Genomic DNA, 23893 nt, shown 5'->3' on the forward strand with positions numbered 1-23893 from the left:
TCAGAGGCTGAGCTTCAATGTGATTATAAAGTTATAAGATATTAAAACTTGTATTTATTTTTCCTAAAAAAATAAACTATTTTTAATGCTCATTTCCTAATCCAAACAATGGTTATTTTCATGTTTATTACAAACATTAAAGTCAATGGCAGTGAACACCTAAAGTTTCTCACTTTTTTCAATTACCTTCCATTATTTCCTGCAGGCTCATAGATTTTGATGGTTTTTATTGTGCGGCACCCCACGGGGCGTATGCGTGTTAAAGCTACCAGCTGGTGTCAAGCTTTTGGGATGCCTTTTGATAAATGTACCGCTATTAAAGTGCCGCCTTTGTAATGCGGAAACATCAAAGTGCACTCTCTCACACAAACGCAAACATTTGCATTCTCACACACACTCCACACACACATACACACACACATACGCACATACGAGCACACATAGACAGAAAGCCATAAAAATCACTTTGTAGCCATGGAGGCGGCGCATCAGTGCAAACTATGCAACAAAAACAACAACAGCAGCGAGAAAAAGTGCAATGCAATCAATTCAAAGGAGAGAAAGGAGAATGGTGGAAAAGCGAGGTTGAATGCAAAAGGGGGGCTAGCAGTTACACTTGTAGAAATTATTAGTAAAACAAGAAAAAGGGATTATTTATGAAAATTAATAGGAAAATAGACAAAAAAGAGCTTGTCATAATATTACAATTTTAAATGCGGGTAATAAGTTATTATAAGTAATATATTAACTTTTCAAAAATATATTCTAAAAATTTTAAGTTTTTATGATAATATTTTATTATAATATTTACTAATTTTGGTAACCAAAGGGGCCGGAAGGACCTGGGTAACCTGTTTGAAAAAGAAAATAGTATTTTTTAAAGTGCTATTAAAAGGAAAGTAATAGAAAAATAATTAACGAATAATATTATTAACAAGTATACTATTAAAAAATAAATGCTAAAAATTTTAAGTATTTTTTCATTCATATTTTATCTATTTTTTATCATAAATTTGAATATTTAATAACCCCTTTCCTTACAGTGCCTTGACAGGAGTACGAGAGCCAGCAGACGGCTGTATTTAATCCTGCAAAAAAGGCATTGCGAGGCAGCATAAAATGATGTTAATCCTTAAATAACGTGAGCAAAGCAAAAAGGCCAAGAGAGAAGTGGAGAATAAAGTGGAGCCAGGAGGCGGCAGCGGCGGCGGAATGGGACGCGGACACTGGATGATGGCGACAGCCAAATGCCAATTGAATGCCAAGCGGCTTTAAGAGACAGCCCACGGCGGGCAATGGCTGGGGGGTGGGACAGTGGATGAAAAATGGGGCGAAGTAATGGTTAAAGTGCTTGCCAGCTTCGTCGCAGCAACCAAAAGTCAAAGGAATAACCGCAGAAGTGCGGTAAGCTAAGCCCATGGCTTATAAAGGAGTTTAAATCAAAGGATAAAGATGTCTATGAAGAAAAATATCTTAAATATGATTTAGAGAGAGTATTTACGCTTTAAGGTTTTAATAATAAGATTAAAATATATTTTAATTTACTATTTAAATGACCAGAGATAGTCCTTCTTTGGCCTACCTTCATCCAAATATTTAATCTATCAAAAATTATTATTTTTTAATAAAAGAAAAAGTATTTAGAGACAGTACCGAGTACTTCCCTCCACGTCAAGCGGTTTGACCCCAAAAAAGTCAAGTGCGGCGGAGTTCGAGTTCCGTTTCCCGCTTATACATAAACAAAAATAAAAACAAAAACAATACTCTTCTGCCCTCCTGGCCTCCATCCCCCTTGGGCGGCTTGAAACTACATATTTCCACTCATTTTTATAAAGTGGCCAACTCGGCACGCGCCGGCGCACTCAATTGGCGGGATGAAGAGCTCGGAGCTGATCACAAAATCACTCAAAATGGGGGACGCCAGTTCCGAACTCGTTCTCCAGATAAGTGGGCGTGGCCAGAGTAACCAATCATCATCCGGTAAAAGGGGCACAGCTGTCGTTTGCCGGCGACTCAAAACCAGTTGAGCGGGTTTCCGAGTCGAGTGTGATGTTGGTGGTGGTTGTAGTGTTGCCGGCAACTTAAGTGGTGGTGCTGGCTTACCTGTGAGTGTGTGCCAGTAGTGGTGGTGCTGATGATGGTGATGGTGGTGGTGTTTGGGCATATGGAAGTCGCCTTTGGCAGTTTACCAGTTGCCAGATCCCTGAGCTGCTCTCGAGCACCAGAAACACAAACAGGCCCGGCAGTCAGCGCTGTGGCCTCGAAGCTGTAACAACATCTCGCGTCGTCGCTCATCTCTCAGATACCACCTCCGTTCTCGCTCCGTGTCTCTCATCTCCGGGCCGGGAGCGGAGTTCCGTGCTAACGTGTTATCATCGCACGCGTTTCGCGTCGCTCTTGATAAGGTGTCCCCTATACCGATTTCGATTCCAAATCGATTCTATACTAAATCTATCCTATTGAGATCCGTAATACCGTCGGTTATACCACAGAGTGAACTGTTATCGTATCGCATGTGCTAATCAAATCTAAAAATGTTTCAAGCATTCGCAAATTGATCCACTTTTTGGATATATGAACTTTGGTTTAATAATAGCCTTAGTCTTGATACAAAAAATTATAATATTACATAAGTAAAAAACAAAACAAAAAATATATAGTATATATTAAAAAAAGCAAAATCAGTTGGCTTCAAAACAAAGCTTAAGCTGGCAACAGAATTTTGTGCAAAAGACTTGGATTAAAAACCGCCAAAATTGTGGAGGCAATTAAAATGAAGGTGAGTTTAACATTATATTATTAAAATAAATATGGCTTTGATCTACAAAGGACAAATTATATCCGAATAAGAAATCTTTGAAAACTTAATGCCTCATGTTTTGTTATAATATATTTTATATTAGAACCTTAAGTATAGCTCTTAAAAATTTCAAATTAAAGATCAAAAGTCAAAGTCAATTAAAAAACTATAAAATCATCAAACGTTGGGAAGAAGTTTTTTATTGTTTTTATAAGATCTTTGAACAAAGCCAATTTTAATGGGATATTAAATGTAACTTTTGGAATTAATTAAAAAATTCCCAAACTAGTTGTTTTTACTACTACAACTTTGATTTATGAAGAGCCATTAATAGGATATCAAAAATATTATATTTTAAAAGTAAAAAAAAGGCAAACCTATGAACTCTTAATTGATACACCCTCTCGAAATTATTTACTTTACTTTTTAATTGCTTCCCATGTAAGAGGTGGACCCAAGTGACCCACAAAATTGTTATTTCTGACCAGTTTCTTGGCCCGCTGCGAACATTTGTGGCCAAAAACGCAACAGGCGGCGTTCCAACCAACCATTAGGTTTAACAAAAAAAGTAAAGAGCTTTAAACCAGAGCAAAATAGTTCACATCTCCGTATAGATCAGTATTCCATTCCAGAGCTGGGATCTCCTTTGGGGTCTCCGGCACTAATAGCCGCTGGAAAACGATGAGTTTCCAAAAACGGAGACGACATTGGAGCGCGGTGAATATGAAAAGCACACAAATCGCTCAGTGGGGTGCATTAAAAATAATAATAAGGGAAAAAATTATACATACGAACATGACGATCGCCGATCGCCTCACATCACAGCCCACACTTTTGGCTTACGAATCGAATATATATATATATATATATATATATTGGCTGTGAAATGAAGGCTGTGATATTCGGATGTATCTGCAACCAAACCCCGAAAATAAAATCATTGGCTAACAGTTTCTTCTCGATTTTTTTTTCCCTCGATGTTGCATTGATCGTGTCGCCTAGATGATGTTGCTCAATTCAATGTTCATTCAACAAGATACACTCGGTTGTTTTTTGAATTTGATTTTCATAATTTTTTTTTTCGAATTTTTTTGTGGGCTAAAACGTTTAATCGATTTTTGCACCCGCTGTGCAAGAGGGCTTTTTTTGTGTGTGCGAACGAACCACCCACAGGATTTTTGATTTTTTTTTAACGTTTTTTGGCATGAGTGTGCAGAGAAGTGATCATGATTTATGCTCGCCGATGATCGATTTGCTATGGCTTTGTTCGACGAATATAATTTTCATTACCATAGCAAATTGGACAAGGTGCTGACGCTTATTGCCCGGCCGACGTTATGCTCTTAATCGCCATAGATCGGTTAGAATTTTCTCCAACTGTCAAAGGGTGATCAGTGGGGGGGCATCTCCCATTCCCGATCCTCAAAGATCCCCAAAAAAAAGCCGATCGTCGGCTTACAAGTCCCCAGAATCCAAATGTCAACATCTCAGCCAGCCTTATACCTTTTCTTGACATCATCGATCTTGACCCGACCCAGTTGTTGGTCCAGAAGGGGGGATATACATATACCCAAACCCCTTATTTTTTGTATATATCATCCACATCCAAATCCGAATCCGAAAATGACGCCACTAGGCGCTGGCTTATGAATATTCAACAATGTATGGCGGACGGTGGAGTCTTTTTCTCCACGATCTTTAGGTAGTCGGAGAAAGAGATATAAAAAAGGCATAAATATTTAAGCGTTTAAATGTCGGATGCCTGCAAAGCAGCTATAAAAAACATATATACATATTTTCAATAACTCCCTTTTCATAAATAATTCACATGGAAATTGAATCTGGTATCATAAATTTTGAACAATGTTTTTAATTTTCTGGAGTAATATTGCCATATCTTCTAGGAGGATACTGACTCCTCCTATCTCTATATACTTATTAGTTTTGAGTGGCTAACAAAACACCTTTTGTGGATTATAGTATTAATCACAAAAAGAAAAACAATAGAGAAGCGCGTGCCTTTCGAAAAGAAGGATTCAAGGACTACATGGAGGTACGAACAAAAACCAGCTGCTTGACCAGCGGTCTGCAGATTTTCAACCATGTCCCAAATCGTAATTGGATTCACAAACTCAAGAGTGTCCTGTGTCCAGTGTCCCTGGATATCTGGCTAATTGTCAACGTTGACAAGAAGTATACGCCTCAAGACCCGTACAAAAAAAACACACAATGGACAAGCAGAAAATGCATCTTGACTTGAGCCAATTGCCCCGATCGGGGACAAAGAGAAACAAATATCACACCTTTGTTTATGTCCCGCCTAGAGACAATAGATCTTCCCAAACACACACACAGATTCTGGTCAGTTTTTGGTCCTCTTTCCGGGTTGCGTATGCGGACTGAGGCGGCGGCGATCTCTTCTAGGGAGATCTCTGGGGTAATACGTGTTAAAATCCCAGCGGCATTTTTAGCAGGTAAATGCGAAAATGGTCCCCTCACCCAAAAAGAAAAAAAAATGTTCAAATGAAAATCAAATGCAGAAGGTAAGGAGTCAGACAGGAGTCAGTAGACAGGGGCTGAGACTCTCAGGGCAACCGCACAAAAGAAGAAGGCGAGTCGAGTGTCTTCCATTGTTCGTTCGAGTGCATCCACAAAATAGTCCTTAAAGGACGCTTAGTTGGCTTACAAATGATGCATGGACCCTTGGCATGGAGGCATGGTGTGGAGGGTTCCGGAGTTGGCAGCAAATAAAATTGTAAAATGCCACAAATCATTGCAACTCCTGTCTGTGCTGCCAGCCAGCCATCCAGCCATCCAGCCCACAAATAAAAAAGGGAAAAAACAAAATCAGGGAACCCGAAAAACCCGCCCCTCAAATTTTACAGGACTCCCAGGACAACAATTCGATTTGATTTTTGGTCAAAAATTCCACACAACTTTTATCGTTTGCCAAAATAAATGTTCTCAGTTTGGAGATACTGTCCCCGGGTGTTCCTATTTGTTAGTCATTGGAAATATTGGTATTTAATTGTTTGACAATTGCAAATTGGCCCAATCGAGCTTTGGCAGCAGCTCTCTCTTGTCTGATAACTTATTGATGGTATCTGGCGAACAGTAGCCGGCGAGTGATTAGTTTTAAGGGAATCGAAACTAGTTTCGATATCGGATCGCTTGTTTTTTCGTGCTTTTTGAAACTCACCGCTAAAATCATTCAAAGTCACCTCCATCGAATAGACCAAATAAATTATCGGCTAGAACTTTGGCGGTGGCCCAAAAAAAAAAAAATAAGATACAGCTCGGGACTTGATTTATTGGCCCACAAAATAACAAAACAACAATAGCCGAAAGCCAATTTGCATTGGTGACTTTGGGCTTCGTTCGACTGAAATATGAAAATATTATTTGTAATTTATGCAAAATGCAGATTTAGCTAATTAATTGTGGCCAATGCTCAATAAAAAATAAGAAATCAAACACGAAATCCCCTCTAAAAACTCCGCACAAAGATGAGCTGTAAAATACAGAAACAGAAACAGAAAAAATCAATAAAAGGCCAACTTATTGATGTTTAGTGGCTGTGACATGTTGACGAAAAGACAAAAGCATCTCGTATTTTCGGTTTCACACTCACTCCTCGCCACGTCTCGGTTTTCAAATCGACCCTCAAACCTGACCAACTCCTGCTGAACTTTATGATGAATGCCTTAAAAATGCGCAAAGAATTATGCGAATATAAAAAAAAATATACAAAGATATAAAAAAAAAAAAACAAGAGAACAAGAAAAACGTGTGTCGAAAACGTTTGAGATACTTGCGGGCGATTTATAAGCGATTTATTAAGAGTCAGACATGGGGATTTTCTCTCACCCAGACTTTGACTTTGCGTTTGAGTTGTTTGAACAACTGCGACGGATCAGCAATATTCTCCTCTAAATTTATGCAAAAAATAAATTAAATAAAAATAATATTATGGCGAAATAAAAACACAATATATAATGCATGTCGATTGTGATGGAAAAAATGGCAAACGAAATGTTTGCGAGGGTGGCTACACCAGCATTTCAGAATTAGCAATCATAAAAGTATATAGAAAAAAGTATAAACTGTAGCCCAGTTGAATGCAAATGCTTTTTATTGAAATTTATTGCTTAACAAATTGCATAGCCCCGGGGTGCTCTCTATTATACCAGACAACGCCATAACTCGCACACTTTATGCATTTGAAAATAAATTCGATAGAGATTATCTTTAATTAAGAGTTAATAAATGTGCAGGCCAGATCAGATTAAGATCGAAAAACAAAGGGAGAAACATATTCAAAGTGACATTGCCACAAGCCATTGTATTGCTTCGGATTGAGATATATATCTAAATAGGATTTTTGAGGTTGTTTGGAAATTTTTCAAAAATCAAGAGGAGTTTTCGAAATAATAGTATTACCCACTTTTCGATTCCTCTTTAGATCGGGTATCCTAAAAACCCATTACCATATAATTCGAGCTTATCAATTTAGAAAACAAAAGCCTGGATCTGTCGCCACATAATATATAATTTACAAGTTCGTTTCGACTTTGGGACAGCTGCCGAAAGCCGCAACCAAATGATTTAAATACGAAACAAGTTCAGGAAATCATTTAACTTCCAAAAAAAAAAAAAACAACAAATCTCTGACAAAAAATAGAAGCAAATCGAAAAACCATTTTCAGATTGCTGCCACCGGCCATCCGAATTTTGAGACTAATTCCACCTTCGATGCTTTTATTTCTATGGTTTTTTCTAGTGTGTGTTGTGTTTTTTTTTTATATTTATACGGAATGTCGTTGACGCTGTTCGTTCGCTTTGAAATTTAATATCGAAACGTTGTCTATGCAAATGAACATTGCCACCTGTTTATGTTTATGGTCGGTGGAAATGGCAGCAGCCATCCAGCGGCAGCTATAGAAGCTACAAAGATACAAAAAACAAAAAAAAATAACTAAGAAAATAAAACGGTATTAGCTGCATAAGTCGGGCGATCTATCAACCTCGATCTTTGGGATTTGGGGGACTCTGGAGTCCAGTTCTCGAGTGGGATTATCTCGGTTCTCGGTGGGAAACGCGTGAGAACGCCGGATGATTCTTTTTTTTTTTTTTTGTGGCATCACCACCATATGCAAATCACTTTCTGACTCGACTCGGCGACTCAAAAAACACGACAAAATAAAAACTAAAACGAAGAAAGTATTAAAATGAAATTTATTTCGTATGCGAGCAGTCAACAGTTATAATAAAACGCGGCTGGGAGCGTTCACAAAGGTGATGTTTGCCAACAGCCCCAGTCAGTCCAACATCCAACGAAATGGCTGTAAAAAAAAAGAAGGAAAAAACTTAACCAGTCGGAGGCCCAGAACCAAAACTCAAAACTCAAACCAAAACGATCTCCGATCAGAACAGATCCCAGATCCCACAGAAGATCATCATCTTCTGGCGTTGAGTTGAGTTTTGTGTTTCGTAGTGTAATAAAGTGCGACATTTTAAGTTGTCGCCGCTCTTCGGGCAGTAACTTGTCAACACCGGGATTCTGGGATGCTTGAACCCCCATACACCACAAATAAAATCTTTTAAGCATAAAAAATAAAAATAAACTTTAAAACCTCAAAAACATAATACGGCTCTTAAGGTTTACAAGCCTCTTTTAGAAGGGAAAACCTATCATCCACATTATTTTATGACGAAAAGATGAAGCTATTTTTTTACGGTGTATCAAGCCCATCTAACTCCCCCAAAAATCTGACGAAACAAGACCTTGTCATCGCACAAAACCCCAAAGATATAAAGTAAAATAAAACTTTTTATATATAACCATATAAATATAAAGTTTATTTTTAAGGCTTTGAGGCTTGGCTTTTGGCATTTTAATGATCGGTTGTATATTATTTTTAATAGATATTTCATTTGTATTTTAGTTACTTTTTTTCGGCAATTGTCAATAAAGTATTTAGCACCCGGAAAATTGAAAAACAAGCAGCTGAAAACCGAAGAACTTTCAATTCGATTATATATCTTATGGGGGATTCTTTGTTTTGGGGTCTCATAAAAACGTTGGCACAACTTTGGCTCTCGCATCCATTTGGCCGTAAAATATTTTACGATGTTACGCCAATGTTAGGCCAACAACTGGATCCTCTATCCCTCGAATACCCCCTCTAAATATATGTATGTGTTCTGTGGATACACCGGCGAGTCGACTGCCATCATAATATTTGCCTAGGATTGAGGGGGTCTGGGGGACGATGCGTGCGATGTGCGAATATGTTGTGAAAATTGAATGGCATATGCACATTTTGTCGCCAGTGATAAAATTTAATAACGCTGATAAATTTAGCAAAAACACGCTGGTCCATTGACATAAAGCGGTAATTAAGTTGCCGGAGAGATGCACAAACCAACACCAGATACAGTGGAGATGGGCTTTAGTTTAGTAAAGGGTTACAAAAAAAAGGACTAAGAGTGAGTTAAAATTTAAAAAAAATATATAGGATAGGTAGTTTTTGGAATAAAGATTTTATTAAAAAAATAGTCTTATTAATACTCAATTTTAAAAACTGTTTCTTCAACCAACAACCACTGTATTCCCATAGAAATGCATTCCCTTTTCATTTGGATAGCCAGTTTTTTTTTTGTGGGACCCTGCTCAGTTATAGCCGCCCATCAATTTGATTGGATCAATGGACGCGACAACAGCCACAGCTATATATATAGATATATAAAGGTACAATAAAAAATAAAAACTGAAAGACAGCAAGGCAGCTTGAATGCAGTCAGCGACATTACCATTAACCGTTTTCCGATGAAATATTTGTAAACATTTAGCCAATTTATGGAGCGTGCAGATGATTCTTTTAATTCCAATTTTTTCCTTTTTTTTTTTTGCTCTCGTATAATATTTATTGTATTATACGATATCTTACCGAATCGTGGGCGTTTGTTGGCCGCTTTCATTCATAAAGAGCAGTTCGTGGGGTCATTAAATAACAATCAGATACGATGATCCGATACTAACTTAACGCCAAACAAACGCCGACGTGTAAAAATTTTTGGTAGTAGTAATATTTTAGCATAATTCAATATATTAAACACAAAGCTCTCCGGGGCTGAGAGCCCACGCAGCTGGATAACACACAAAAAAGTAGCTCTAATTAAAAAGCGATACGCCTTTTTCGAAAGTCCAGCAACCAGAAAATCAAATGGCCAAATAAACAGAAAACCAGAAACCAAAAAAAAAATCGAATATATATTTATTTGACAGACGCCCAATGAAAATTTTCATGCCGCATAAATCAGCTAAAAAATAATATTTGAAAAAAAAAGAGTTTAGACAATGAAAATATTGGAAATATAGTATGTTTTTGTTTGGTTTTAGCCTTCAGTGCAATTTTCGGTTGTGGTTGTTGGCCAAAATCTGTTGAAAAGCGGCTTAAATATAGCGATCGAGAGATCGAAAGGCCTTAGGAAAACATTTGCCAAAATCCGTTCAAGTGACAAGTGCTCGAGTTGTTGTTATAACTGCTTCGATATCGGCCAAAAAGAGATGTCCATTGTAGTGTCTGCTATCAAGCCGCTTTTGTTTGCCTCACTGGGTTTTTATTTTTATATAAGATTGGTATTACTTTTTATTATTATTTTTCTTTTTTTTTTTTTGGAAGCTGAACATATTCTCACGGTGGTGGAATTGTTTGAAATTGTAGATAGCCAGCCCAGCCAAGGCAAAAAGAGAGATGACAAGTCACAACGACCACATCGAAATCAATTGAGTGCCAAGGGCTTTTGTCATCGACGACACCCATTGACGACACCCATCCATCCATCGGATCCGACGATTCATTGATATATAGAGTACCGATCTCTCTTCCCGACGATGATCGCTCAATTTGCGCAATGACATGAAGATTGTCTTCTGTTTTTCGGGTAATCGATCTTCCAGGAGTGTCCCCGAAGATGATACAGTTCTTAGCCCCTTGGCTACCGGTTTCGTTCCCCTATTCAGATCAGTTTCGGTTTCAATCCAGAAAACTCTCACACTCCTTTCGCCACTGCACCTCTGCACCTTGCCGAGTTGGCCAGTTTATTGGGAATTAAGACCCCATCTCTCGCATAGAGGGGAGATTGTAAATTTTATTGCATACTCTTCAGCGCCCCACTCCTCGGATCGACCCTTGTGTGTCTCTTTTATAGTTCTGACTTGGCCTTTGTTTTTCCCACTTTTATATTGCTGCCAGCCAGCCGGAGGTTATTTACGACATTTCGAGCCAAAAGTTGCAAGGTGCAAGTTTTAAATTGTGGAATTTTTATGAGGGGCCGACATAGGGCCCGAGTGCTTATATAACACTGAGTATTCATAGCAAATAATAACAATAAAAAAACGAAAAAAGTGGGGAGGAATCGGGCATAGAACTAGTCTCTTGGATCTCCCAAAGATAACCCGTAGAGATAGGAGTATTTACTCACACTTTATTGCCCGCAGAGATCTGGCAAATTCATCAGGTTATATCAGTTTTCAAAAATCTTTGCTACTTTGTCTATACCCTCATATACCAGTCAGTTGAGATATCTTTATATAATATTAGATCTGAGATTGCTATTTTAATGGGTTTGCGATTTATGGCCGTGGCGAGAATTATTGTTTTTTATTAGAAACTTATAAGCTTCCTATAGTTATAATTAAAATAAGGTATGGGTTCTTTATTTATGAATAAAGAGCTATCTTGCTAAACTTCTTTTGCTTATTTATATCTGCTTTTTTTAACCCATATAACTACCAATTTTTAACCAATTTTGGCCTACTAAAACATTTTTGCCTACTTCTGACTAGTACAATGCCTCTTGAAAGTTTCCACAAATTCTAAGCTGTTGCAAACACACATGAATAACCCATTTGAAATTCATGGGCAGATTTATGCATCTCACATAGTAGAAACGCACACCCAACCGCAGAAGGCTCACGACACTCACGAGTAAATTACAGTCAAATGACATGCTCGCCAAAAATGCCACTTCAAATGTGTCCTTCTGCCACCAAACCGCACTACACCCTCCTGTTTTACTTGGCCCTCGGTTCCTGCGTCTGTCTGTCTGTCTGACAACTGACATATTTTCAAAAGTGGGCATAGACATGACAACAACAACGACAATTGCATGTGTATTACCAACATGCCGGAGGGATTGCGATTGCGATTTCGGGTCCTATACACTGAAAAATACAAATTCTAGGCTGAATATAATAATTTGTTTGTGTAAGTAAGGACTTGACTGTACTGTTCATGATTTTTTGGAAGTTTTTAGGAACTTAGTTACTTTAGAAGAAGTCATATTTTTATGGCAAATATATATCCATGAAATTTTCCAAAAGGTTCGTTTTTGAGCAAAAATATTTTGACTTTTTCAAGAAATTTTCAAGATTTAACATTGAATTCTTGAATATTTGAAAAATATATATGACTTTTCGACCCATTTTATTTTGATTCTATGAAGTATGATATTTGAATACCCAAATATTAATGCCTAAGCCTAAGCCACTGGAAATCTTAAAATTTATTTAATATAAATATTGAAAAATATACTGCCTGCCATATTTTTTTCGAGTGCATTGAAGTCAAAGTCTCAGCCTCCGGTTTTGTGTGTCAAAACGGGCGTTGGGAAAACAAATTGCTGAAAACACCCCGTCGGCTGCAGGCAGCCTCTCCTGCCCCCCACCCCTATGTTGCGGCTTGTTGTTGGTTGTGTTTTTCGGGCGCGCAATATGAAAAGTTAAACGAAAGTGACAGGCTGGCCGGGGGCAGGGCAGCCAAAAGAGGGAAAGGACGCAGGGCGCAGGCTCGTTGCGGGAAAATGCAGGAGGGTAGGGAGTCAGAGTCGGAGTCGGAGTCGGAGGGTTGCCTGGAGCATGGGGAGGGAATGGTCGGAGGACGACCACCGCTATTAAACGTGTCACACACGGCGCAGAGTTGAAAAGTTAAATGGCAGCGGCTGCGCGCAAAAGAGCAAAGAAATGAGCAGCCAGCGGCCATGTTAGGATGTAGTTATATCTGCCACACACACACTCAAACTTATACAGAGACTACGTGTATCTCATAGATACATGGAAGTAACACACACACACGTGTTGCTTTTTTGGATGACGGTGGCCATATTGCATATTTCAATGGAATTCGGAACTCGGCCTGCCGCAACCCCCCTGAAGATACATTTGTATCCGATAGTTTGCGGCTTGTCATAAATTATTCTCATAGATATCCATTACCCAGTTGCTGGTTTTCCACTCATGTCTGTATCTAATCTATATATGTATATATTTTTTTCTTCGACGAGCTGGGCTTTGTTTTATTAATTGCCTTAGTCGCAAATGTCGGACCCTTTGATCTGGGCCTATAGTCATGGCCAGGTTTTTATTTAGCCGCTTTTCCTCGCTTTCAGCTCTGTTTAAATATGTATTTATTTATTTTTTGTCAATGTCGGCGCGAGAAAAAACGAATTCGTCAGCTAAGTTAATAACAAGTTACCATCCGCCGCCACAGGTTAAACGACAATTATTTGTGGCAACAATTGTTTTGCCACCAGCCATGATAAATAAACGTAAAATTCACGCAGCGCTTATTTTCTCTACCATTTTTGATTAATGGAAAAATATTTTGTGGCCGTCGGTAGGTCGTCCGGACGGACGTGATGGATTTTCGGGCTTTGTTTTTTTCTTAATGAATGAAAAACGTATGCAAAATGCCGGCCATTAATTAAATATTTCAAGTATTGCATTCGATTCGGAAATTGCACATCATAATCAACGATATAACTCAGAGCACAGAGCAATTGAAATGTATTTTTTTTTTCACCAATCAAGTGAAAGATAATGAGAAGGCATTAAGTGGACAGAAATGTTCATTGATGGCAATCTACAGGGAAAACAAATTACTCCAGAGTGTTTGAGAACTTTGAGAATCATATTCAGTAAAGTGGCATATCTTTCAGCCTCTAAAAGCAATTAAAATTTTGCGTTTTTAAATTCAAAACTCTCATATTTATAGGCCCTGTTAATCGCAATTCCCCATTTAATTATATACATTTGTTAATAATTGTTAATAATACTCAACTAATTAGAATGGCCATTTTAAATGACTGCAATATGATGCAGATTTTTCAGCTGTTATAATAATTGTTGAAATCAACACTTTGCGTTCAAAAATAATTTTTGAAAAAATCAATTAAGGCATTCAAATTCTAAATAATAAAATAAAATGCTCCACGGAATATTATTTTTCGTTTCGGTCTTTTGAAGAAGATCTTTTGAGGTACTTTATGAAACGCAATAAAATTTGTTTGAAACACTCATTTAAAACGGCGTAACATGCAGGCCGGGACATTGAATATTCATAAGATCGATCGTTGGATGGGTCCATAAATTTCACATTTTGGGGGGATCTGGAATCGGTATCGAACTCGGAGTATAGCAGTTGCCGTCGCAGACTGCAACAACAACAATTAGCATAACATTTTTAAATTTATGGATCAATTTTCGAAAAGAGCGAAACCGAAAAAAACTTGCCTTTTTTCTGCTGTTGTTGTTCCTTCTTTTGTGTTATTTTTTCAACTGGCTAGCTATTGAAATTTGTTTAATATACATAAGTTAAATGCAGCAGCTAAGAAATAAAACAGAAGCCGCCTGGACATTTGCCAGATTTATTGAACGATTTCATTTGAAGGCACAACAAAAGAAGAAACAAATCCGACGGATGGGCGCTACGATTTTAGATCAGAGATCAGTATTCAAAGCCGATCCGGTTCTTCGACTTCAAAAACAAAACAAAAAAAAAAATCTTTTTAAAATAGAAACTAAATTAGCATAGAAAATATATTGGTAGATAGAAAATTTTCACATCACTTTAAATGATTTTGTTTGGTTCTTTTTTTTTTGTTCCAGACTGAGCTGCGTTCTTGCGCAGCGTGTGGGGAGCCAATCTCGGATCGGTTTTTCCTCGAGGTGGGCGGCTGCTCCTGGCACGCCCACTGTCTCAGGTGTTGCATGTGCATGTGCCCCTTGGACCGGCAACAGTCGTGCTTCATCCGGGAAAGGCAGGTCTACTGCAAGGCGGACTACAGCAAGTAAGTATCTGAAGGATATACTTTTCTGCAATTAGCTACAAGTTTTTTTTTTCTCTGTATAAAAGCCCAAAACGTGCATCTGTTTAGATGTTTAGATTCGAGACTGAACTTTCGAAAAAATTCCAATCGATTTTCCAACTCATGTTCGTATGTGCACAAGTGTTTTTAGGAATAGTTTCCCACACATCTTCTGTCCATCGAGTTTAATTGTAACAATTCGACAACGTTTGCGACTTAATCCATAAAGTCAATAGCGACAAAAGATGCGGCCAAAACGTAACGAAATGAAAACTTTACCACAGAATGCAACTTGCAAGCTAAAGTATCTGAAAGATACTACAACACAAAAAGGAGGCTGGCTGGATGGCTGGCTGGCTGGAAAGAAGAAAAGAGCCAAAGCCAGTGTCAGAGTCGTAGGAAAACGGTGTCGACGTCGAACGAAATGAAAATAAACAAACAAACGCGCCGTGAGATGCTGTAAAAATATTTATTTTTCAAGTTAAGAATTTTAAGTGTGCATTGCCCGATGGAGACATCATCCACCAGTATTGGATCTCAGCCCATCTCCAGTTCCATCTCCATCTCCAGACCTGGTCCAGGTCTTCACATCCACATCCGAGTCATGCTCTGGCCATACATTGTTGGCCCTGTTGTAAAAATAAGCTTAAATGCTAACAATAAGCCACCGAAAGTTGCCGACTCATTTGGAAAAACGTTTGTCGGAGCATCGCCATTGCAACAACTTCCGCTTGGAAAATGTTTCCCAAACTTTCATGGATTGATATTTAATATTGGATTTATAAAAACATTTAATATATTTAGGACTTTATCTATACATTTATAAATAAAGCGTAGAAAACAAATACTTTTAACTCAGAGCCAATCAAAATATTATCAATTACACTTTTAATTATCAATTAAAAAGAAATGCAGTCTCATCTATTTAATTGAATTACCAATATGACTCTTACCACAATATTTTAATAAGAAAGTTTTGAAGTTTTTTATGAGGAGTACTTAACTGATTACCACTTCCTTTTCCGCTTTTAATTTGCAGAAATTTCGGCGCCAAGTGCTCCAAGTGCTGTCGCGGCATCTCCGCCTCGGACTGGGTGCGGCGGGCGCGGGACTTGGTCTTCCATTTGGCCTGCTTCGCCTGCGACCAGTGCGGCCGCCAGTTATCCACCGGGGAGCAGTTCGCCCTCATGGATGACCGGGTGCTCTGCAAGGCTCATTATCTGGAAACGGTCGAGGGTGGCACCACATCGAGCGACGGTAAGTTAGTTCGCCTCCAAACTCTCAAAACGAAAACCCTAGTGGCATGTGCAACAAAGGCTGCTTACAAGTTGAAAACATGCTGCACGCTTCGGTGGCAGAACGGTTGCCAATTTGGAACGCTTCACTGTTGACCGGTACAGTGAAGTAAGGCGGTTAAGCGCCAGTCAGTCGCCAGGGCAGGCTGCTGACGAAATCGTGTCACAATCGTAAAAAAACAACTCTCCGTATTTTTTCTTTAATTTTTTTTTCGGTTTTCTGAGGCGACGTGATCGGCTTTTGAATGTCGTAGCAGTCGTTCTGGTACGTACTGCCATATCCCCACAAAAACCCCCATCCACCTCATCTGACCGGAGAGGAGGAGATGAGACCACCGGGTCGGTACAGTGGCCACATAAACCATAACAGCACCACTATAAACTATAAACACTTTTTGACATTTTCAATTTGGTCGACTGTCAAAATGCTTTTAGAGCCAAAGAGACCGAAGTTGCTACTCTACTTTAGGGCCTATACTTCAGAGCTACAGGGACTTTTAGATAAAAGGGGTATTTGATTTTCTTTGATAATATTTTGTGGGTTTTATAAGAACTTAAAATGCTTCTGAGAGTAAACAAAAAATGTGTATTTTCTAAAAACATTGTTACACACTCTTAAATTTATTCTGAAACTGGGAAGAGTGATTTTTTTTACTTTTAGATGTTTTAGAGTATTTTTATATCGTTTTTAGAGACAATAGCTGCCCTTCTGGACATTAACAGACCCTACAATTCATATTCCGATTAAATTCCTCATCGCAAACCACTCATAATATAATTTTTTTTTCCACTTCAGATGGCTGTGATGGTGATGGTTATCACAAGAGTAAGACGAAACGTGTGCGCACCACCTTCACCGAGGAGCAGTTGCAAGTGCTGCAGGCCAACTTCCAGATTGACAGTAATCCGGATGGCCAGGATTTGGAGCGCATCGCCTCGGTGACCGGTCTCAGTAAGCGTGTGACGCAAGTTTGGTTCCAGAACTCGCGGGCGCGTCAGAAAAAACACATACATGCTGGTAAGAATAAAAGTAAGTAGTGGATTAGTGCAGCATGCTCTCCCCCCAGATGCCCAGTTGCCCACTTGCCTAGTTTTTGCTCCTCTAGTTCCTTCTCCCCAGATTCCCAGAGTAGACCAGTCCACCTAGTATCCTTCCTCACAAACACACACACTTCAACACTCACACATGCACACACACATTTACACTCAAGAAAAAAAAAGAATAAGATGCTAACACAGTATTTACAATTTCTTCTGTTTTTTTCTACTTTCAACAAACGATTTTTGATTGCAGTACGCGAACCGGAAGGAAGCTCATTTGCGCGTCATATTAACCTGCAGTTAACGTATTCATTTCAGAATAACGCACAGAATCCAATGCATTTGAACGGCACTAAAGCGGGTCTATACCCAGCCCATGGTAAGGCAGCTAGCTTAACTTAAAAACTTAAAAAGAAACCACCATGGGGAATGATACTTTTCAAAATTGAATTTAATTTGATAGAGACTAGTCGTTGGGATTTTTATTAAAAGGATTATATCTAGGGATAACAGACATTTAAAAATCATTTCTCAAAGATATATTTTTTTCAAATATATGTTAGATTCTATTACTTTCATCTCCAAGTTCATTCCTCTGTCTCAATAAGCCTGAACAAAAGTATAAATTTTTATTAAAAATATATCCTTATTATTTCCTTTAGAATCCTCCATGGATGAGCTGTCACAGGACTCGAGCGTGCACTGTATGCCCAGCGAGGTGTGACTAGAACAGTCCTCGCCAGCTCGAGCCCATCGCTAGCTGGCCAGTGGCCACCCAAGAAACGTCCTCTCCTAGTCAAAATTATATATTGTAAAGCGTCCACAACTAATGGAAATCTCATCCAGCATCCAGCAAACTGAAATACAAAGCAAACCCAGTTTTTTAGGCTTTGAGCAAAAACCAACAATTCCAACCATCAAATCACACCAATCACAGTGAAAACTCATCAACAAAAGACAACATACATCCAACACAAAACAGCAAACAAAACATTCCTGCATTACTGTAGTTATAAACAAAAAAAAAAAAGAATAAGAAAAACTGCAGCCTAGTTAATTTAATTTAAATGAAATTTAAATTTAATTTAGTTTAATGTTCGGTATTCGATAAGTGTTTCCCCTAAACTTTAAAAACTTTTTTCGAAGATTGATAAAAGATGCTTGCCAAGGCTCCTGTAATATATTTATGTATATGTATGCCTAACCAATCATTGTCGTTGTTATTGTTTATTTTCTTGTTTTTTAAATGTATAAAAATCGATATAAATATATATATATTTAGATTTATAGTCGTATCCTAATTCTATCTGGCCAGGCAAATAAACAAAATTGTAAATAGTAATGTTAGCCGAAATTGATAAGCAACAAATGCAAGAACACAGTAAATGAAAAAAAAAACATACAACTAAAAACTAACATTTAGTTAACAAAAATTATAAAAAAAAGCATTACAATTAAAGATGAACCGAAATCAATTAAAAAAGAAGAAAAACAAATTAAAGAAAATCATTTTTCAAAAACAAATCCGTCTTCATTATTTAATGGGGTGGGAGGTAGTGCTGGAAAAGTGTCTGGGATTTGGAAAATAGTGCATTCCATAGCACTACATTAATTTTTGATGGTAACCCTATAGAAATGGAAACTTTTAAGCTTTGGCAGCTCTGTTTTAGTTGACGAGGTAAAGGTAATCTGGAAATATTTCATTGAGCTCCGCCTCGTCAACCTGAGCGGACCTAAGCTCCATTTAATATTCTATTTTTTTTTTAATATTTATTTTTATTCAATTTGGGTTCTTATATTTTCCTGTTTATCTTTTTTGCCTTCTATTTTGATTTTTATTTTTTATTAATTATTATACATAATTATTTTTCCATCGGTTTAGAATCTTAGCCTGTTATTTTTGCTGTTTTCATAAAATGGGCGGCCTTATTCATTAAGAGTTATCATGGATATGGCGTTGCTGATTTTCTTATATTGTTTTTTTTTCCTACAAAGGATGGAATTTTTTTAAAACAAAAACATTTGTATGCCTTATTGTTTTTCTTGATGCGTTCTTTTTATTCTATTGCTTTCAATATTTGTTAAGTTTGAACAAAGATGTTCACCATACATCTTTCGACAAGAATGTCCCCTTTTTTTAATCCTTGTTATATGCTTATTGGTTTTATTTTGGATTTTATCTGATATTTATTTATTTTATTATAAAACTTCTAGTGGACTTTCGAAGCACCCTATATTGGTCCATAACATCTTATTTTCTTATATATATTATTTTTTATTCATTTATAACATAGATCAACTTCTCGTGGACTTTCGAAGCACCCTATATTGGTCCATAACATCTTCTTTTCTTATATATATTATGTTTTATTCATTTATTACATAGATCAACTTCTCGTGGACTTTCGAAGCACCCTATATTGGTCCATAACATCCTCTTATTTTCTTATATTTGCTTACTATGAACTTCAATCAAATACATAGTATTCTTTTTATTTATTCATTTTTTCATTTATATTTTTATTTTAAACTTACTTACATTCGAAAATCAAATCTCGACCCATATCCGGCGCTGTTCGATCATTAGTTTATACTATCTTTGTTGGTTAACTTTTTATTATTTTCTCAGCTTTTATATAAAACTTATCGTGGACTTTCGAAGCACCCTATATTGGTCCATAACATCTTATTTTCTTATATTTTTATTGGTTTTCCTTATAATTATTCATTTTTTTATTTATATTTTTATTTTAAATTAATTAACTTTGGAAAATCAAATCTCGACCCATATCCGGCGCCGTTCGATCATTTGTTTATACCATTATGTTAGAACACTTTTCATTTCCTCGTTGTTTTATTTTTTAAGTTATCATGGACCTTCGAAGCACCCTATATTGGTCCATAACGATATCTTCTTTGCTTATTTATTATGCCTTCATTTTTTATTCTACATATTTAAACTTCAATTAAAAATTAATTTCCTCAACGTTTTTAAACTTCTCTTGGACTTTCGAAGCACCCTATATTGGTCCATATGGTGGTTTTATTTTCTAATTTATTTATATTTCACATTTTTATTTATATTTTACATATTTATATACTTATTTTACATTAAACTCATTCATTTTTGATATTTTTATTTTTAATCTATTTATTTTGGAATATTAAATCTCAAGAGCAATTTCCGGTGCTGTTCGATCATTAGTTTGTACTATCCATGCAGGTACATTTAAAGCGTCAACCCCAGACAGTGTGACGACAGTGGTGCAACATCCATATCTATATCCACATTCATATTCACATTCACACTCGGGGCTTTCATCGTCATCGTCGTCATCTTCAGACTCGTCTTCCGAGCCTTCCACTTGGACACTTGAGGTGCCAGTCATGTGGCTGGATTCTAGTGTGTTGCAGCTGGATGTGTTTTGAGCTCGAGTGCTTGCAGCTAAGTGCATCGAATCTGAGGCATTAATTGAATTATAAGCCTAGATTATGCAAAGGTTTCCTGTGCCTGTGCCTGAGCCAGCAGCAATTTGTGTGGAAGATCATCACGATGATCATGCTTATTGGGCTTGGGGGATCCGGATTGGAAATCCGAAATCAGATGAAAATGATATTGGTTGCTGGGCATGACTTGGCATTCGACTGCACTTGTTTGTAATTCCTGTTGTTGGTTTATAATTGTGCGATCGCATTGCAAGCTGGAGGCTGGAGGCTGAAGGAAAAAGGGCCTTCCACAGCACGTTACAAAAATATCAACAAATCGTCATCATTAATAATGATCTTTCTCTCCGGGGCTACAGGCTTGAAAACACGGTTGCTATCAGCTGAACGTGTGTCTCTGGGCAGCCTGGTTCATTTGTCAAATTTCACCGCGCCCCTACAAGTTTCAAAAAAAATACAAGCAAACAGAAAAAAAAATAAAACAGATCTCCCGAAACCCTAAGAGATACCCCAAGAGATATATCTCAAGATTGGAGCTGATGATGATGTTGCTGTTGTTGTTGTTGTTGTCGTTGTTATTTGAGCAAACATTCAACACTTGAAGCGAGAGATTTTCGTGGCAAGCTACAACAACTCAATTCCCAGTGGCCCCAACCCTTCTTGCCCCACCTCGGCTCGGCAATGAAATTATGAATGATGTGATACTTTTGCCATTGAGATGTTTTCACAGTCGCGGGGCTCATGACATGCCCCGGCCATATCTTATTTGCTATATCTACATCGCCTTCGAGATTCAAGATTGGAAACTGGCAACAACACCAAGTTGCTGGTTGCCTCTTTTTTTTGTTCCTGTTGCCTGGTTGGTTTTTTGTTATTGTTTTTATTGCCGGTTCTTTGGACGATGTTGTTGCCTCTTACCATGGCTTGCAGTTGCTGCCGTGTTTGTGTTATTTCTGCTGGAAATGAGCGATCGCGTGCAATAATTTGTAGACGACTTTGGGGCCGGTAGAACGTAGTGCCTGTATGTCCGTTCCCGTTCCACTGGGTATGTTGCTGTTGCTGCACATGCTGCACATCATTTTTCAAAATCATTCAAACACTTGTTAAATATTTTCTTAACCGATTGATGATGACTGTGACTCGGCGAGGTAGGAATCATCCTGCTACAAAATCATTTGTGTTTATCAATAGACGTGCGCGATGAAAAAAAGTCTAAAGTCTTGCAGCTTCGATCTTCGTTTTCCGTTTTCATTGCAGGAAGGAAAAATATTGAAGCTTGAAGAATTTAGTAAAAAAATTCTTATTATATTTACATAATTTTTAATTTATTTTTGATAATAAAAATAGGGAAAGTTTTGATACTTTTAAAAACTTTTCTCTCAAATTATATAGTGCACATTTTATTGTATTTAGGAAGTTCTTGAGACTTCTTTTACTTCCTAACGAATTTTCTTAAATTTATATTAAAAAACTATATTTTTTTTCAGTGCATCCGTCAAAAGCATTGACTTATTACGATTTTGTTGGCCTTTTCACATCCACTCTCGTCCGCTGAAATTAATTGATATCTGTGGTATGCGCTTTGTTGGGCTTTGATGAGTGGCGACCCTCGGTCTTCGGTCTTCAGTCTTCAGTTTTCAGTTTTCAGTCTTCGGATTTCAGATTCACGGTTTGAGTTCTTTTTTTTTTAGTTTACATCTTTCAGGCGGCCACTTTAGGCATTGATGATCGATTACAGAACGTGCCAGCTGCCATTGAAAAGGGGGTCAAGTGTGAGGATGCCCATTCGGTGATTGGGTATGCAAATTCAAGCCAATGCAATAAGCATTGTAATTTCTGGCCATTGGCCCATCATCACTTCTCCATCACTGCATCATCGTTGGATCATCACCAACAAAGGCAGCCCGGTTCCTTTTCAACACATTTTTGAAGACCAACCTCAGCGCACCGATGGGTGTCCAGCAAATCCGTAAGAGTGTCCGTGTGACTCACGCAGCTTGGCATTTTAATTGATTTTGGCCTGGAACACACAGAGGGGGGGATGAGTCTTAAAAATATTGTGCCAAAATCCTCGCCACAAGCCCACCGCTGTTGGCACACGTTCTATTGCCCTTTTGGCTTGCCCACAGGTGTCTTATCCAAGGGGGATGATCAATATTATCGAGATTATCGATAAATGATGGGCTTTATCTATCTCTAAAAAGTGCTGCCCATCAATAGAAATTACCATTTCCGGTTGTACTGAATAACCTTAAATTCCACATTATTATCCTTTATTCTTAATCCAAGACTCTTGAAATTAAATTCTTTTCCTTTTCGTAACCCCTTCAGTGTAAGCCCCTGCCTATAAAGTCAGGCACGTACGAATGGAGAATGTTGCTCACCTAGGATCCCTGGAATGGCATGAGTTGGGGCATTCATCATGCTGCATTGCCGGCCAACTGCCTGGACTCTTTGAATCTGAAAACGAATCCGAATCAGACTGCCTGCGTAGGCGTTGGCCGGTGGTCAACACTTCTCATCCTTGATCCCCTCGACCCATCCTTGGTCAGAGAGTGTGTGTACCTTTGTTGGGCGTTGGGGCACGTAAAAATGTAACACCAACTGGGCTGGGACGTCAGGAGAGTCATCGACAACTTACGAACATTGGAGTTGATTTTTTGATTTCATGGAAAGGGTTTTCTTTTGAAATAAAGATTAAATAATAAATTATCTTTTATGGTGTTAAGAATAGAAAGATAATCTTTTAGATTTAAATAATCTTAATAGATTTATAAAATTTTTAAAACTCGTTGAATCTCAAATTTTTGTATAATTTGGCATCACTGCCATGTCCGGGACTTCTGTTCAATCGACTGGACCACTCGGAGGAGGCCAAGTCCAATTTCCATTGGCGATGCGACTGCGAATGCGAATGCGAATCCCTTGCCCTTTGCCTTCTCCCAGTTTTGAGTTTGCTTAACTGTGCGCGCCCAGGACACCCAGCTGTGGTCGCCGGGCCAACAAGCCAGGCGGTGGTTACTGCTGCTGCTGCTGCTGCTCCTGAAGCTGCAACACAAACAGCAGCAGCAGCAGCAGCAGCAGCAACGGGCAGCAAAGACAAGACCAACAGCATCAACATGGGCAGGCGACTCTCCACCGACTATGACGACAACTTTGGCAG

At 38.1% G+C, this 23893-nt stretch overlaps 1 protein-coding gene across 3 annotated transcripts; it reads left to right on the forward strand.

The window, feature by feature from the left end:
- Positions 1 to 2093: 2093 nt before the first annotated feature.
- Positions 2094 to 18805, forward strand: LOC6506861 (LIM/homeobox protein Awh). Of its 3 annotated transcripts, none has more exons than XM_032454463.2 (6): positions 2098 to 2779; positions 14751 to 14932; positions 15990 to 16207; positions 17042 to 17263; positions 17540 to 17665; positions 17949 to 18805. In XM_032454463.2, the coding sequence occupies exons 1-6, from the start codon at positions 2774 to 2776 to the stop codon at positions 18008 to 18010; spliced, it is 816 nt and encodes a 271-aa protein (XP_032310354.1). In that variant the 5' UTR covers positions 2098 to 2773; the 3' UTR covers positions 18011 to 18805. The 3 variants fall into 3 exon arrangements, 2 of the variants coding, with proteins under 2 accessions (XP_032310354.1, XP_001957104.3); XM_001957068.4 differs by having other exon boundaries at positions 2099 to 2779; positions 17042 to 17275; XR_006507004.1 differs by lacking the exons at positions 17540 to 17665; positions 17949 to 18805 and having other exon boundaries at positions 2094 to 2779; positions 15990 to 16510; positions 17042 to 17112.
- The last annotated feature ends 5088 nt before the right edge of the window (positions 18806 to 23893 follow it).

This window comes from Drosophila ananassae, chromosome 2R (genome assembly GCF_017639315.1).
Source record: "Drosophila ananassae strain 14024-0371.13 chromosome 2R, ASM1763931v2, whole genome shotgun sequence".
NCBI classification, from domain to species: domain Eukaryota; kingdom Metazoa; phylum Arthropoda; class Insecta; order Diptera; family Drosophilidae; genus Drosophila; species Drosophila ananassae.

Excerpts from the sequence above, each read along its gene's own strand:
- LOC6506861 (XM_001957068.4), top strand. Across the intron at positions 14,933-15,989 it reads TGCAAGGCGGACTACAGCAA|AAATTTCGGCGCCAAGTGCT; the intron begins GTAAGTATCTGA and ends TTTAATTTGCAG. Across the intron at positions 17,666-17,948 it reads GGGTCTATACCCAGCCCATG|AATCCTCCATGGATGAGCTG; the intron begins GTAAGGCAGCTA and ends TATTTCCTTTAG.